Here is an 18867-nt window from a genome sequence, read left to right on the forward strand (position 1 = left end):
AGAGAAAAAGAGGGCATCACCATTCAGGGAACTTCCTCTTTCATTTTACTCTCAATGCCTAGCATACATTATAAAGCTCACATGCTCAATTTTTAAATGGTAAACAGCATCATTTTCTTTGGTTATTATGCCATTTGCTGGCATTTGTGTCCATTACTTAGTCAAATGTTATCTAGAATGATAAAGAGAACTTTTACCATCTTTAAATCCAGTTTTTAATGGAACTATACACTTGGTTTCTAAAGCCTATATCTGATTCGGTTTCTTAGAACATAGAACAGGCCCTTTGTCCTTCAATGTTGTGCAGACCCAAAATGATCTGCCTAACTAGACTGTGCTCTTTCAAAGTGCCAGCGTTATTTTCACAGCCTTCTGCCCTAAATCCAATTACATGCATCATACTCTGTCTAAGCACTGCATTTCTGACTGCAGTAGTGCAATTTGTTTTTTTATTTATGTTCTGCAAATTTAAATTGCCAGATTAGTGTCAATGTGCAGTAACATTTTGATCATTTGAGGCTTATTCAACTATCGTCATCTGTAGCAGAATGGGGTGAGAGGACAGACCTCAATTTCAATTAGCACTAAATCCAGGCATCACAGTGAATCACAACTATTCTCAGTATCTGTTCACCTTTAAAAGTACAGACCTAAACTAATCACTTTTCAGGAATGTATTTGCTGAGCTAAGGCACAAAATTGTGGAATGTTTATCAGTGTTGCATGAAAAATTTTATCATCATCTCCCAACTTCAAAATTAATCCAGTTTAATCCAATTCTCCAGTATTGTTATAATTGAAAGATTTAAATAGTCTGGACAGGACTAGATTTGCTTCAGAGCTATTGATGTGAATTCTTTTGAGGCCAATGCTGTTCTCAGCATTGTTTCCTTTGTATATTGTATATCTCACTAACCAGACAAGATGTCACCAGAAGTTAAATGGGAAAGTATTGTACATTAGACCCACAAGAAGGCCCTTGCAGCTTTCCAGGAACCCCAAGCAGAGCCTTCAGTATACACTCCTTGTTTATACCAGGATAAAAAATGTATTTTCCCAATCAATTTTTAGTGTGTGTTAAGTTGCATTTACATCAAATTGCAGGTGATATTAATAATAGTTCATTTATCTGGTTTTAGAAATACAGATTATTTTTTCATTAATTGAACACTTGCTGCTCCAGTTTCAACTTTGTCACTTAGGTCTTATAACTGTGATAGAACAGATCTATCACCAATGTATATAGTGTATATAGTTACAGTATCTAGACTGTGCTTACAGCGATTGGCTGAGAGCTAAGCCACGCTTACTGTTTGGGCCTTAAAGGGTTGTGTCCCTAGCCAGGTCGGATCATTCCGGACTGGTCGGCCACCTGTGAAGAGCTCCTGTCTTTTGCTAATAAAAGCCTTGGTTTGGATCAACAAGTCTTTGATTCTTTCGACGAGCTCTACAATAACCCTTGTATGAAATGATCTCTGACGTCAATAATATCAATGATAAACTTGTGCGAGTAGAAATATTTCAGAAAGGTATCGTTCATTGAACTTTAGAATAACATGATGCAAATTACCAATTTAATGTGGTGTCAGTGGATCTGAGGGCTCAGATATATTACGGCTAGGGAATATCACTGGTGGAAGTGCAGGGAATTGAGACCTTTTGTAGCAGAATCAAGTAAGCTCCCCCACCCTCCCTCCCTAATTGGTGTTGGTCATCTCGCGTGTCATTGCCACTGCATTTACTCCTGATTTGTGCATTGTAAACAGAGGCAAGAGTTCGGGAACAGACCGTTGTTGTGCATTCTTCACATCTGGACCAGTTAAGTTTTTATTTACTGGAGATTCAAAGATCAATAAGGGAAAACTCAACCTAGAGAGCCTCTATTTATGAAGCCCAGCAGTGCATGTGATTTATTAAGTACTTGGATATTGCCATGAGAAGTTCCTATAGTATATGCTGGTGCTGTGACCTTTACTGCATTATGCCAGGTAAAATTCCAGTTTTTTGACTCCTATGAATCTTGGTTCTACAACAGAGTTGAATGCTGAGGGCAGCTACTTTTCTCTCCTGTGTGCAATGTAGCTTTACACTGTTAACCAAACAATTTAGCTGGTGCTGAATTATGAGGAGGTGGTCCAGGGTGAAAGTAAAGTAAAAGCAAAATATCATGGGAAAACAAATTAAATTGAGCAATGTGATCCTGAAATGTTCAAATTCCATCTCACAGAAAGGACTTCAATGCAACATTAACAAAACTGTATTTCTAAAGTTTTATACATTGCAAAAATATTCCAAGTCACTTCTCAGGAAGATAACCAAGCTTAAGACAACATTCAGAAAGATGACCAAATTCTTAGTTTTGAAAAAATTAATTTTTGAGACATGCAGCACGGTAACAGGCCCTTTTGGCCAACGAGCCTGTGCTGGCAAATTACACCCGATAGATCAACAACCCAATTGAAGGGTGAGGAAAGAGCCCAGGAGAAACCCCACTCAGGCATGGTAAGAGCATACAAACTCCTTTCCGTCAGGGCAGGCATAACGCAATTTGCTATTGCCTACTGTTTCGCCCTAAATTCAGAGGCAAGAGTGAAGTACATTTCTGAAGGAGAATGAACGGTGGAGAGGGTAAGGGATGGAATTTTAGAGCTTGGGATCTTGGATCTCAATGATGACTGATTAAATTGAGAAATGATCAAAAAGTCAAACTGAAAGTGAGACAGATATCTTGGAGCATTTTGGCTGAGAAGCTGCAACATCCAGAGAAAATGTTAAAGCAAGAATGAGAATTATAATTTGGCGACGTTGCTTAAATGGGAGGGAATGTAGGTAATAAGGACCAGATGATGGATGAATGGGTACAGATGCAGTTAAAGTGTGGACAGCAGGGATATGAATGACCTCAAGTTTATAGAAAGAAGAGCAAATATAACTGGCCATCAACACATTGAAATTGTCATAACAGAAGCAGGAATGAGGAGGAGATCAGGAGGTGAGGTTTGGATGCATCATATAATTATGCCCATTTTAGAAGCCCAACCTTTGTGCTTCAGTCTCATTTAGTCACTGGGACATTGAATAGAGTTGTTGACTAGGGATTAAGGATGCTAATATTTTGGTTTCTGTTCATCCAGAGTGGGAAGTTGTACAAGCAGGCTGGCAATTTAGAGACAACAGACAGGCCCAGAGATGTTACCCTGAAGAAATGGCATTTCTTTAGATTCCCCCCCCCCCCAATTTTAATTGGATGTTGTACGTTAAGAAAGAGCAATGGAAAGGATCCTTTTTAATAATGAAAATCAACAGGACTCCAGCAAATGGAACAAAATCTGTCCTCTTCCCAAATATGAAACACGTTCTTCTGTGCTTTTTCTATCACACAGTTGGAACTAAGTGAAAACACCGAAATGCTAGAGGACCCGGCTGGTCACTTCATCACCTATAGGAGACAAAGATAATATTGCTGACGTTTCAGGCCTGAGGCCTTCTTCAAGAAGAAAAAATAAAAATCAGAAAAGGTAGAAGCAGGCTATATCAGAAAGTCTCAGAATTCAAATGGGGGAGGAATCCAGACCAACGAAAGGTGTTAATTGGATAGGATAAGGGACTAGGTAGAATTGATCATGTCTGTGCAAAAGGACACAGGGATTGGAGAGATGACAGAGAAGCAGGGGGTGGATTTAATAAAAGCCAGAGAAGGAGATATTAATGCCGTCCAGTTGGAGGGTGCCCTTTTTGAAGATGAGGTGCTGCTCATCCAATTTATGGTGGTCTCAATCTGGCAGTACGAGACCAAGGACAGACATGTCAGCAATGGAATGGGATGGAGAATTGAAATGGGTGGCCATTGGGATATTCACGCTATTGCAGTGGACAGAGCCGAGGTGCTCAACAAAGCGATCTCCCAGTCTGCGTCCAGTCTCTCCGATGTGGAGGGGATCACAGTGGGGGCACCGGATGCAGTAGATGACCCCTGCAGATTCACAAGTGAAATGTTGCTTCACTTGGAAGGACTGTTTGAGGCCCCAAATAGTGCTGAGGGAGGAGGTGTGGATGCAAGTGGAGCATCTCCTGTGGTCATAGGGATAGGCCCTGAGGGTTGGTTGGGAGGGAGGAGTGGACAAGGAAATCAGAACTGCTTGGAACAACAAAAGTCCACCGCCTTGTGAGTTACTGTGCTGGAACAATGTTAAGTGCACATCCAAGCTGCTGACTCCACATCAACGCCCTTATCACACTGTTGTAAATACCTTAACAGTTGCTGACTATAAAATTAGTTCAGGGAAACTAACCAATGATAAGAAGATACATCTTAGAAGCACAAAGTTCAAAGCACTCAGCCAACCTAAATTATTGCAAGAATTCTTGGGTCAGCACATTTTAATACTAAGCAGCAAAATTCACATTAAACTCGATTATGTTGCATGATAAAGATGACTAAACATTTTAATTAGGTTGTCAAAAAGAAAAGATGCAATTACAATACAATGATATCTGAACTCTGCACTGAATGAACTGCAACTCAGTTTTTGTTTGGACAAGATTACGGAAGCCTAAACTTGCAGGATATCTGAAGATCACATGCTCTTGTGGAAAACAGTGGACATTTTTAAAAAAATCATATTGACATTTAGGACCTTTGTTTTAAGTCTTTTCACAATTTTCCACTTCCCAATTTATTCTTGCAGAAGAATCCAATTGATACTGGTTAATTAATATTGGGCAACTCTTCAATGTTTTGACCAAGACTCCGTCTTCGAATGTTCTTCTAAATGACAATAGTGAGGTGATGTCAATTACAAGGGTTGCTGACTGCAGTCAGGGGTTTCCACTGTGCTCAGTTACATCTTCAGCCCTTGCCCACACAAATACCCTTTCCAGAGTTGTTGACCAGTAACGATGAAAAGAAGGAACCCTAACAGAGGGCCTTTCCTTAAATACAGGAGTACTAAAGACAGTTGTTTTTCTCTCCCCAATATGTTAAACGGGAGTCAAAACAGTACCTTCACTAATCACCGCATATGTTATCAAATAGCTAAGTTCATCTCAGGATTTAATCTTCTTGCTTGATATAAATGAATAAACACTGAAATTAGTTATGTAATAAAAACAAAGTCACACGACAGCACAAAGAAAAACCTGTGATGTCTGCACAATAACTGAATAAAATAAATATATTTGTTCTGATCTCTCCTTTGTTTGGCTAAATACAAAATCATGCCACGTATTTCTCCGTTGTTGATATTTTCCCTCCGTGACTCCCTTGTCCTCTCCTCCCTCCTCACCAATCGGCCTCCTGGGACCTACCCCTGTGACCGCAGGAGATGCTCCATTTGCAACCATACCTCCTCCCTCAGCACCATTCAGGACGCCAAACAGTCCTTCCAAGTGAAGCAACATTTCACATGTGAATCTGCAGAGATCATCTACTGCATCCGGTGCTCCAGTTGTGGTCTCCTCTACATCAGAGAGACTGGGTGCAGATTGCAAGATCACTTTGTTGAGCACCTCAGCTTGGTCTGCTGCAATAGCTTGGATATCCCAGTGGCCATTCATTTCAATTTTCCACCCCATTCCCTTGCTGACATGTCTGTCCATGGTCTCAATTGGAGGAACATCTCATCTTCAGACTGGGCATCCTCCAACCAGATGTCATTAATATCAACATCACTAGCTTTCATTAAACATTCCCCACCCCACTCCTTCTTCTCCTGTTGTCTCTTCATTCCGTCTGCTTTCGCACAGACATGATAAATTCTCACAGTCTCTCATCATATCCAATTAACACCTTTTGTTGGTCTGGGTTCCTCCCCCATTGTTTGAATTCTAAGACTTTCTGATATAACCTGCTTCTGCCTTTGTCTCCTTTAAATGCTGGAAAGACCGACCAAGTTCCTGCAGTATTTTGGTGTGTTATGAAAAAGGCAGAGATCAAGAAAATTATAGTTAAAAACTATATAGCAATGGGGAAATGTGAAGAGGAGTTAGAACAGTTTCCAAAGAGTATATCCCTTGAGCAGCAGTTACTGTTGGAATAGAGAGTGTTAGAAAAAGGTAGATTTGAGGCAGAAAGAGAACAAAGGCAGTTTGAGCCAAGTGTAATTGCGTTAGAAAAACATAGATTTGAGGTGCAGGAAGCAGAGAAGTAAATGGGGAGAGGGAGAGGGATGAGTAATGAAATTCCACTTTCTGGTACTAGTGAGAGGTTTGTGACAAATAGGGAGGTTAGGTTAGTTCCTCTATTTGATGAGGCTGAGATTGATAAATACTTCCAGAATTTCGAGTAAGTTGCTGAGAGTTTAAAGTGGCCACTAGACGATTGGTCCCTCATGTTACAAAGCGTGATTAAAGGGAAGGGCCAGCAGGCTTATTCTGTCCTTACTACCGAACAAGCTGCTGATTATGAGACTGTAAAGCAAGCCATGCTTAAAGCTTATGAATTGGTTCCAGAAGCTTGTAGGTGAAAATTCAAGAATTGATGAAATCAGTGAACCTGTCTTATATAGATTTTGCCTATGACAAAATGGTGTGCTTTGACAGATAGTGCATATAAAAAATGATTATAACAGAGAGCTGGTATTGGTTGAGAAAATTATGATGTGTTCCTAATGACAAAAGCACATTGAGATGAAAAGGGAGTGGAAACCTGGCAGGAATCTGCTAAATTAGCAGATGAGTATGCTTTAACCCAAGGTTAAGTTTGTACCAAGTAGAAAAGGGAAATATGGATTATCCAAGTTAGAAAATAAATCAAGAAGTAGTGCTGGGGTAAAAGTGAAGCGAAGCAAGAAAAGGAAAAACTTTCGGGTCCCCTTCCCACTATTGTAAGAAACCTGGTCATGTGATAGAAAATTGTTCCGTGCTGAGAAAAAAAGGAGGCAGTGCCAGATGTCTGTTTTCAAAGAGATGAAAAACAGAAATCAAAAAGGTTCTGGACCTGCTGATAATATTAGGGATGAATTCAAATATTTTGGTTTGGTTTTGGTTTCAGTAAAGGAAGGATCATCATAAATGTCAGAGAAAATCCTTTGAGATACAGTCACTCATGTTGGACAGCATTTTGGAGTTTGGTGATGAGATTGCCATGGTTGATTGATTCGAGATGTGGGGGTTGATTCGGAGTCGATACCTCTGTATAGGTTAGTGTTGAAATCAGCATTAGTTGATGGACCTGTTATGATAGACATTTGATCAAGTTTACCAGTGGAAAGTTTACCAGTTATTAGAAAACGACTTTGCAGAAGGTAAAGTTGTCCCTGCAGTGTGGTTAACATCTAAGCCAGTCATTGATGAGACAAAGACAGATTCTGATACCTATCCAGCCTGCACAATGACTCAGGCTATAGCTAAAAAGCTTACCAGTGCAGACAGTCCTGTGCAGACTAATTTCACAGGGACCAGAATCTGTGATAGAATAAAACAACACTCAGGTTTAATGATCTGCCCAATGACTTTACCTCATTCTTTATTGGACCAGAGTTCTGGAGTTAAACCCAAGGGTAAAGATTTGTCATCATCTTGAAAAGAGTTTATAGCGGGGCAGAACAAAGATCCAAATCTTACTGAGGTGAGAGATAAGGCTCTCTCTGATGATGAAGTTGGTAAGAGAGTGAAGAAAAAAAAGAGATTTTAAGAAAAATACCAAAAAGTCAATATTCAATGATACGAGGAATCACTTGTTGGTCAGAATTTGAAAATCACACTGCAGAATGGGAACATGAATAGAGGCAAGATTGCTAATATGGTCACTTGAAATAAAATGAGAATATTTGCACTGAAGTGGGCAAAGTCACACCCAGACCTCAGTGAAAATTTTGAAACTATAATAGGCTGGTGCAATCATTTCATGAACAGGAAAAATCTGGTATTACATCAAAAAACAAAAATTGCACAGAAACTATCAAAAGATCTTGATCTTAAAGTTGTAAATTTTCACCAGTCATACGTAACCGGCAGAAACACCAGTTTGCATTGGCAAATATCGGAAACATAAATGAAAACCCCATGAATTTTGACATGATAGTCAATAGAATAGTGGAATGGAATGGTGTTAAAGCTGCAAACCAGAAGTACAGGCCACGATAGGACCAGGTTTACTGTGGTGTTATTGTGCGTGGTCAATGGGAAGAAGTTAAGACCCACGGTAATCTTCAAATGCAAAATTAAGCCTAAAATAAAATTCTCAGCAGGTATTTTTGTACATTTTCATGAAAAAGGATAGATGGATGAAAATCGTGTAAAACTATGGATAGACAATGTGTGGAACAGGCGGCCAGGTGCTTTACTCGAGGAACAGAGTTTACAGGTCTGGGATTGTGTTTCATAGCCACTTAACTGAGAATACTAAAAGTAGATCAACACAAAATAACACTTGCATGGTGGTTATCCCGGGTGGTTTGACATCTCCACTGGAACCTCTTGATGTCATGTGAGGAATGAAATACATGGATGACAAGTACAGAAAAATAGTTTACAAAAGGTGGGGCAATGCGTGTTGCATCACTTGATGTGTTCTGTGACTTCATGCTCAAAGCAGGGGATAAAGTGAAAGTAGAGACTATAATTAAATCATTTTAAAAGTGCAGCATCTCTTGCGCAATTGATGGCACAGAAGATGATTTATTGTGGGACACTGATGAAGCTGAAACCGTCTCAGCAGATACAGACTGAGAACAGTATGATGACTGTTTAAACAGTGAGCATGGATGTGCTCTGCTGCTATTGTTGCCTCAGACAATGAGAGTGAGAGTGATTTTGAAGGGTTATAAATGTGTCATTGTTCAATAAAAATTTTGTTCACTAAAATTTTCAATGAAAATTTGTTGTAGTTGTGTTCTGTTTTGTTCTATACACCCAGTCAGGGTCCAGTGGTTTTTTTTTTTTTCGAGCTGAATTTAAGGTCTCAAAAGTATATCTGGTGTATAAATCGATCCAAATTTTTTGAGAGATTTTTGAGGGTTTCAAAACTTGACTTATACACCGCAATACATGTGCAGTTGGTTTCGATTTGACTAATGTGTTATATTATTAGTAGTTATTAATAAATAGATTTTTTTTTAAAAAAGAAAAGCAATAACACTGCCTTGCTGAACTTCCATTGCTGCTGGTCTGCAATGTAACAGTACAAACTCCTTACAGACAGCATGGGATTCGAACCCCACTCCTAATTGTTGGCACTGTAAAGGCATTGAGCTAACCGTTACGCCAAGTATGCCACCCATAATATTTATTGATTTATATTTCAGATTTATTGTCAGAGTACATACAGGACATTACATACAACCCTGAGATCCCTTTTTCCAGTGGGCACAACAGAATTACCACTAATTGGTAGGGCAAAAAATAAACTGCACACAGCATAAACATGTAAACAAAAGAACTGTAAACAGATAACAAATGTAAACAAACTGACTGCACAATACAGGGAAAACAAAGAAAAATCAATAAAGTGCATAAATAAGAGTTCTTAAATGAGTCCCTGATTGAGTTTGTTGTTGAGGAGTCTGATGGTGGAGGGGGAGCAGCTTTTCCTGAACCTGGTGGTGTGAATCTTGTGGCCCCTATACCTCTTTCCTGATGGCAGCAGAGAGAACAGAGCATGTGCTGGGTGGTGTGGGTCTTTAATTGAGTCTGATGTTATAAAACATTCCTGTCTTTCAAGCTCCAATGTGCCATTGTGCACTCTCTGTCCAATGGTACCTCCTCTTCCCCTTGCTCCCACACCACACTCCACCTTACCCATCACCTCTCCCTCTTCCCCCCCTCCCACCCCAAGACTTCCATCATGCCTGTGCTGTTGTAAATTTGCAACATTTCCGCTGAATTAGGGATCTCTGTTGAAGTTGTGTGCCTAATATGTAGATTAACCATTCAAATGTGATTATCCATATTGTAATTATGGAAATATAGCCACTGGAAAGAAAACATTAGTTTTCAGTGATTTTAAAACCATGTCAGAAAACGAAGGCACCCTATATCAAGTTTGAAGTATATTGGTCCGTTATTACTACCCTGTGATTAATGAAGTGAAAAAAAATTCCCTAATAAGCAATAAATTAATCAGAATGTCAAATAAAGCTACTGAAAACTACACTGACTTGACACAGAATAATGATCAAACCATGGATTGAAATTGAATGTATATTGGTTGATTGCATATTTCTGACATGCCATGATGCATTAGGGAAAAGTGAGGCTAAAGGAACTTTAAGAACTTGGACCTTACCAGACAGACTGAGGAGGGAGAGGTGTTCAACTGTGTTGAACTTCTGGGGAAGAATAAATTAGAGAGTAAAATATAGAGAGGCTTCATGTGGAATGCAGAGAGTAAGTCCACTGGTTTACGGTCCCACAAAGCAAAAAAATGAAGCTCAATTCAAGTATATAACAATTCTAGAGTAGTCATTTCACTCCTGTTTACATTTGAATAGGTTTTAAAGCACCAGAGACCAAAGGGCATTGCATATTAGTATTTGCTGCCAAGGAATAAGGCCAGGACTAGGAAATTCTGGGGGAGGGAGGACTTAGGCTGATGTTAGGTCAGCATGCAAGATTAGAGGCCTACTGGGTGGTCAACAAGCAAGAATGAGGCCAAGATGGCAGTGAGGATGGGTGGCAGTGGTGTTGTCTATCATGGGTCTAAGAAAAGTGGGGTATAGAAAACCTTGAATCTCAGCTAAATTTAGGGTAATGGGGCAAAGATGGTTCCTAGAGTGTGATCAGGTTATTGGTTGGAGTTTTGGTCTAATGAATAAAAACTCACAGCTCCAGACTTTCCTGTGAAGAATCTTTTTGGCTCAGATGCATCCAATGTTGGCTGCTCCTGGGATAACAATGCTTGACAAAGAAACTCTAAGACCTTCCCAGACTTGGTTTAAATTGAATTCTTAACAGGCTCAGAGTTTCTCAGCAGGGAGAAGAAAATAGATTATCTGACACAATTTAATAATGAAAGAGAAATGAAAAGTGTTTATAGAAAATTGGGCAGATTTACAACACATTCCTGTACCCTCTATTGACCAATCAAAGCCTGGTTTATTTAACTACTGTCGATCAGAGGCTTATTGGCAACAAACCAAAGACCTTACTGATTAATATAACACTATTAATGAACATAAAGAACAATTGAGTACTTCCTAACTAAACAAATATGAGATGAAACCTCAACCAGCAGAAGAACACATATATCCAGCTACTCTTCAACTACAGCTCAGCCTTCAACACCATCATTCACTTAGTGCTGGTCAACAAGCTCCAAAACATGGGCTTCTGCAACCTCATTTGAAGATCATTGGATGGCGTAACAGACACGTCATCAAAACCAAAGAGCTAATTATGGACTTCATGAGGAAATCAAGTGAACACATACCAGTCTTCATCAAGAGTGTCAAGAATTCAAATTCCTGGGTGTCAACATCTCTGAGGGACTGTCCTGGAGCCTCCACATTGATGCAATCATGAAAAAGGCTATTCTTTGTGAGGAATTTGCTGAGATTTGGTGTGTCACCAAAGATTCCCAAAAATAGCTACAGGTATACCATGGAGAGCATTCTGACTGGTTGTATCACTGTCTGTTATGAAGGTGCCAAGGCCAGGAATAAAAAAAATCGAGAGTTGTTAACTCAGCCTGTCAACATCACAGGTATTAGTCTTCACTCCATCGAGGACAAATAAAAGAGCTAATGTCTTAAGAAAGCAGCCTCTATCCTCAAGTACCTCCCACCACCCAGGCCATGCCCTCCACAGTGGTACCATCAGGAAGGAAGTACAGGAGCCTGAAGATGAGCACCTAACAGCATAAAGACAGCTTCTTCCTCTCTGCCATCAGAATTCTGAATGGACAATAAACCACAGGCACTACCTCATTTGCTCCCTTTTTATTTTGATAAATAATTTAAAGCAATATTTGCACTTTAATGCTGCTGCAAAACAACAAATTTAATGACATGTTCATGACAACATATTCTGATTCTGAGATATCATTTGCCATATCACAGGTTGTTTCCAATTTATTTAATATAACATGCCTGTACGTGACACCACTGATACAATAGAACAGCCCACGGCACTTTGCAGAAGTGCAGACAGATAAGAAGTTGAATTTGAGTCAAAGAAGGAGTCATAACAAAATGAAAGCAATAGGTTGAAAGGAGGGATGTGGAGAGATGGGCTAGATTGTCCAATTGATGTTGTGAAGGGATTTGCAGCCACACACAAAAAAAATGGGAAAATCTCAAAAATGGGGCCTTAAATTGTTTGGCCAAATGCAAATTTGTGGGTTGGTATTTCAAACAAACAATTACTTTGGATTTCCTCATAACAAAGGAGACCATTTTGCTTTATTGAGTCTCAGCTGACTCCCAGAACTATCCTATTCCATCACTAATTTTCCCTATTTAACCAATTCTTCCCACCTACTCATTAACTCCTTAGTGGTTACTCAACTATGTGTAGGGACAATTTACAGTGGTCATTTCACCATCTAACTAGCACATCTTTGGAATGTGGTAGGAAATAGAAGTACCTGCTCGACATCCACATCTCAATGGGGGAAACAGGTAAACTCTGTACAGACAGTTCACGGGCAATGTTCACTAAACCCACTCCCCCACAAGGAAACCCAATCAGAGCCCCAGATTGCACCAAAACATTTTGGTGGAGCTATGTCTTGGAATGGCTGACACAGTAAGCGGGAGACTTTGTCTTCCTTCCTCCATGAGCAGGGAATGGATTCATGGGAGATCAGATCAGTAATCTGAAAGTCACTCTATTGATTGGAATGCTCCAGAAAGACCAAAGGTTTCCTTGAGATTCTATGTGAAATAAACTGTTACTCTTGAGATCCAGCAGCTTCACCTTCACCATGGCTGCTTGGTTTCCAAACAACATTCAACAACAGCTAATGTCCTTGTTGTAGACAGAACTCTCACATGAAATCTTATCCTAGAAATAGCAATAAGAAGTATTCTGTGACTCTTTTCTCATTCTTAGAGTTCAATGCCAAACCACTCCCCCTGACCTGCTACTGCATGTTTCTATCAAGGGCAAAATTTGCTTTTTTACCATTTTTTTTTCACTCTTAATTATAATGATTTCTTGCTAGCCATTGTTAATCAGATGTGAACATCCTTCCCACAGGTCATTTTCTGAATGCTTTATCGAGGATGCAGTATTATTGATGGACGACCGCAGGGATTAAAAAATACAAAGCAAGAATAAAAAGATTTTCCTGCATTTGCCATGATGTAGCTAATAATGTTTCATCGGTTTAAGATGCATGTGATTACTAATTATCGTTCATGTTCAAAGGAAAATCAGGGTCCCAGGATGGAGGCCAAGTGTGGGTGGTCATGGGAAGAGAGAGGCCTGGTGCTCATTTATCTGGGGAGGGGTTTTACGGTCAGAGCTTCAGGGATAGGGGATGGTTTTGTCCAGGGGCAGTCTGACATAAACCTGCTGGGGAGGGTTGGTGTAAGCCAGCCAGGAATTGGCAAACCTTGGACAGATATGTTGTGATCGGAAAACTAGGGGCACTGACTGAACTAGCAAAAGGTCTGCATGGATGAACACTACAAGTGGCAGGGGGTTGGACAGGGGCTTTGTAGGTTGAAGACGTTAGGGGCAAAAAGTTAGTGGGGTCCCAGCCCAGAGCAATGCTACTTATTCATTGACTTGAGAGTGACAGATCGTGGTCATTCCTGGATAACAATGGGATTAATTTCCCCAAAAACGTGCACAATTTGTGCAGGCATGCAGGAGAATGACACAATATCCAGGAATCACATCAGAAGTGCAAGAATCTTGTGTTTCCAAGGAGATACAAAATAACCCAGGTTTTGTCATCATTGCATTTCATTTGTCAAAATGTTTGCTTTTAGGAGCATCGTGCTGCAGTAAGCAGAGCAACACCAACTCAGAGAATCAGAGCAAGTTCCCAAGTGGGAAAGGCCCTTCAGCCCATTGAGATTGAGTCTGAACTGAATACCAACCACCCATTTGCACAAATCTGACATACGAATCCCATATTTTAAAATCTCCCCACCTTCTCATCAATTTGCCCCAGATTCTACCATTCACTTGTATATTATGGGTAAACTGTAGTGACCAGTGAACCTGCCAGTCTGCACATTTTTAAGATGAGGGAGGAAAGTAGAGCACCCAGAGGAAACCCAGAGGATCACAGGAAGAACCCACGCAGTCAGCAGCAGGTTAGGATTGGACCCAGGCTCCTGGCACAGCACGAGACTAGCAGTGTCACTCTCCCATTCCTGAACTCAAGGCATCTGTTCTTTGCTCTCACTTCACAAATTCATTTCAGCAAGATGTCTCTCAACTTAGATCAATACAGTCCTCAGTCACAGCAATGATATGTCCACGATAATTAAGTAAATATGTGCTTAGTTCAAGTTCAATTTTATTATCACCTGACTGTACATATGCAATCAGACAACAGTTTCTCTGGACCATGGTGCACACAAGTTGTATATTTACATAGAGCATTCCAGCACAATACATTGAACTATGTGGGAAAAAAAAACTTACCCCTAATGTCTCCCCCAAACTTACCTCCCTTCACTTCTATGATCACATACATACATAACAAAATAATACAATATAAATATGTATAAATATATTCAATTTTGTTTATGAGTCTCAAGGTGACAGGATTCTATTAATCAATCTCACAAGCTGTGGGAAGAAGCTATTTCTCAGTTTGGTAGTTCTAATTTTGATGTTCCTGTACCTCCTCCCTGATGGTAGTGGGTTGGAGATCCCGTTTAATGTTTGTTAGGCATCCTCAATAATTCTTTGAGCACTTAAATCTTTGACTCAACAGATGTTTGTATAAATTATTCCAGAATACACAAGGAGTTTAGAAGCCAGTTGTATGTTTCTGAACCCAGCAGAGATCAATACAGATATTGCAAGAATGTTGTGAAATTACTTTTTTTTTTAAACAGCCAAATTTAATCTTTCTAACAGAGATTTTTTAGATATTTACAAGTTAGACATTTTGTTCAGTCCAAACTTTGATTTTCTTTGAATCTCAAATACTAATATTCTTGATCCATTTTTTAACTTGCGGTTTTTTCCCCCATGGTGGATTGATATCTTATATTTATAATGATTTATTGGATTGAAGATTAGCATCAATGGCTGGGATTAAGAACGAATGGGAACGAGATTTGAACACAACGTTTTCAGATGAAGATTGGTTCTCAACTCGCAACTTGATGAATGATTCTTCATTTTGTACAAGGCATTGCTTATTACATTTTAAGGTGGTACATAGAACACATGTGTCCAAAGTTAAATTATCTCATTTTTATGCAAATATTGATCCACTATATGAGAAGTAAAACATTTTTGCAGCTTAGGTGAAGTGACTTTTGAGAAGAAGTCATATTCTTTTTTTTTGGGCAATTTAAATATTTATTGACAAGGCACATTTTTCAGTAGAAAGCATGGTTCTGTTGAATATAATATTGGTGAAATTCAATGTGCATCTTGTTTCATCTGCTAAACTAGCTTCCATCTTTCAAGTAATTATTTATTGGTCCTAATCTTCACACTGATAAACATCATGCTTTTCGTCATTACATTACTCTAGCTTCTTGGGATTGTTAACAGCAACGTAGTGGTACAGGACAACGAGGAGGAAAAGAGATACCCCTAGCATATTGGCAAAGATGGCCAGCTGTACGTCTGTGATCATCCTCTCAGCGGGGCCTTCAAACTCCACTCGCCTTCCACGCTGGACACCAGAAGAAGTCATATTCAACAGACACATTGTTTGAGCTGTGTGGTTATATAATCAACAGTTGCGAGTTTGAATAACTCACTGATTGGTAGGATACATGTGAACAAGAGTTCAACTGAATCAAATTAAAAATTCAGCATTTCGAAACTCCAAGAATTAAATCAGGGTGGGAAAAAGCTGCATATAAAACATTAAATAATTGGATTAGTACTATTGCTTGGAGCTTATGAGGTCAGGAAGGGGATAGAGCAATGTCATTTTAAGCATCAAAATTAACCTAATCCAGAGTAGATCATGTTAGCTACATTAGCTCATCATAAAATTGGACCATCCAATTACATTTGCAATCTATGTTCATACACTTGATGTCAAACATCCACTTAATAATTTTAATTCAGCAGGACGTCAATTTTTACCTGTGTTGGAGCTTCCAGAAAATGTCTTTATGGTCACAAAATTGAAAGGGTAATATGGACTGCATTGGTAACTTAGGTTCCATTTGAAGGGTCACTCTGCTGCCACCAAGATACTTACAAACCTGCACCTACACCTCCTCTCTCACTATAATTCAGGGCCCAAACAGACCATCCAGGCAAGGCAATTATTCCTTGCTTATTGCTTCTTGTGCTCCTGGTGTGGCCTCCTCTACATCGGTGACACTGGACCCAGACTGGGGATTGCTTTGTTGAGCACCCTCAGTCTGTCCATCGTAAGAACCAAGATCTCCCGATGGCTCCCCATTTAAAGTCCACTTTTCTTTCCCATTCTGACTGGTCTGTCCATAGCATACTTAACTGCCAGTTAAGGACACTTGCAAATTAGAGGAACAACTCCTTATATTCCAATAAGATGTCATCAACATGAATTTCCCATTTCTGGTACTCCTCCCTCAATTTTTACCTTCCCTCGTGCTTTCTCTAAATCACTGGCCCTTTACCTCCTCCTTCTATCCTTCTTTCCCCCTCCACCCTGTCTGTCACACATCTTCCTTTTTTCCTCATCCATCTTCTTCCCTCTCTCACCTATCACCTGACAGCTCGTTGTCCTCCACAATCCCTACCCCACCCCCCCCCCCCCCGCCTTTATTCAGTCATCTGCCCATCTCTTGCTATTCCTATGGAAACGCTTCAGCCCAAATGTAAGGAAATAATTCATCAGAATTCAATACTGGCATGGATAGCAATTCAGAAGAAAACTTCAGAAACAATTACTCAACAAATCCAGGCCAAAGTCGTCAATTTCATTGACACCCCGTCAATCACCCTAAACATCGTACCTCCCACCACCAGCACTCAGTGGTGGCCACGAGCACCATTTACAAAATGTACTGCAGTCACCCACAACTACTTTTATCGGAAGAAGACAGCAAATGAACCAGCAATGTCCAGATCATGAAAAAGGAATAAACAAAAGTCAAGCTAGACTAGTTGTGACAGGATAATCCAGGATGCTTGGTGTGGTGGTACAGAAACACACAAGAGTGAAGGTCCTTTCCTCCATCGAGTCCTATATGCCACTGGTGTAAACCGGTCATGAGGGTTGTACCTTTAAAGGCAGCCATCTTTCCCAGGTGGTGCACAATATGGTGGAGCAAGGTTTATTGGACCACTTATCTCACAGTTCATCTTCTGAGGTGGATGTCACATTCACACTGTGGCACACTTGTTTTTAAACAAGTATCACAACATTGCAGGGACTGCATTTCACATTTTGGATGTGCCTTACAATAAACTGTAGGCTACACCAGCAATACATATCTTTGTAGTTGATGTATGAACTCATTGCAGCCAAGGCAGTCAATGCAAGTGAAAATGTAAAATAGCTTTGCTAGGATAATAACAGGGTTAAGAAGATTTTGTTGTAATAAGGAAACAATGAGACAAATGGCCTGCTTTTCTACTGACACTGCTCCAGCCCTTTGTGGGAGTTGTGACATAAACCTCAGAATGCAAAGAAATCCCTTACCTCCATGCAGTCATGCTAGTAAAACACAAAGGTCTACAGACATTGTGGATGAAGTAAAAACACAAATGCTGGAAAAAAACAACTCAGCAGGTCAAACAATGTACTTTATATAGCAAAGATAAAGGTACATAACCAACTTTTCAGACCTGAGCCTTTCATCAAGACCCAAGGTAACCTTGATGAAGGGCTCAGGCCCAAAATGTTGTTTATGTTTCTTTATCTTTGCTATATAGAGTACACAGTTTAACCTCCTGAGTTTTTCCAGTATTGTGTTTTAATGCAATCATGCTTACATCTAATGGGAGTAAGTAAATGGTGAACAGAAACCAAATGCTTTGCTTTCACAAGATGGACATTGATCTTATTTGCAGTATCTTGAGCATTGATGAATTAAATCAGACCTTAAGGCCTTTGAAGTCCATGTGATTCATCTTTTTATGAGACAAGTTCATTGATCCATAGAGCATATTTTGCGGCTATTTAAGGAGGAGGGTTCAGGATGACACTGAAAACCTTTAATTCAAGTGTCAGAAGCACAGACCAAGTCAGCATAAATAACTGGAGAGCTGCATAACCTGAGAAACCACACACCTCCTGCCCCAACCCCAGCACCCTGTGCCCTAACTGGAGAAGTATCTGTGAGTCTCACAGTGTGCTCATCAGCTACTTCAGAACCTATAAACCAGAGCAGAAGCAACAAAAAAAATCCTAAATCAAAAGAGAAGGGTAAAGGGTAAACATTGTCATCAATTTTCCGATGGACACAAGTCGAGTCGTGAAACCCTAAAAAATTTCTCAAAGAAGTTAACTTGAGACATTAAATTCAGCGGAAAAAGATTGATGTCAATTCAGAATACAAGTTGATGCTGGAAGCTGTTCCCACCGCCAACGCCGGCGCCGGCGCATCCCAACACCTCCCCAGCAATGGGTGCCACCATAACTGCTCCTACCTGGGAGCCTGAGGTTACCATCATTGCTCCTGCCTAGTAGGCCAAGGTTTTTTTTTTAAATTTAGTTAATTTACAGCCTTGTTATGTGTGATTGGGGTGTTTTAAATTTTTTTGGGGTTGTTTCTGTGAGGCCTGGACAGCCTGAAAAATGGGGGTTGACTTATACGTCAGATATACCATAAAATCCTTAAA

At 39.9% G+C, this 18867-nt stretch overlaps 2 protein-coding genes across 2 annotated transcripts in view; both read right to left on the minus strand.

Annotated features, from left to right (window-relative positions):
• Positions 1–18867, minus strand: part of mpp1 (MAGUK p55 scaffold protein 1) — a 57027-nt gene that overhangs the window by 31137 nt on the left and 7023 nt on the right. The gene's annotated exons all lie outside the window — the stretch shown is intronic.
• Positions 15415–15748, minus strand: LOC138741692 (dolichyl-diphosphooligosaccharide--protein glycosyltransferase subunit 4). The gene has a single exon (XM_069896024.1). The coding sequence runs from the start codon at positions 15713–15715 to the stop codon at positions 15602–15604; it is 114 nt and encodes a 37-aa protein (XP_069752125.1). The 5' UTR covers positions 15716–15748; the 3' UTR covers positions 15415–15601.

Source organism: Narcine bancroftii, chromosome 8, assembly GCF_036971445.1.
Source record: "Narcine bancroftii isolate sNarBan1 chromosome 8, sNarBan1.hap1, whole genome shotgun sequence".
Taxonomy (NCBI): Eukaryota; Metazoa; Chordata; class Chondrichthyes; order Torpediniformes; family Narcinidae; genus Narcine; species Narcine bancroftii.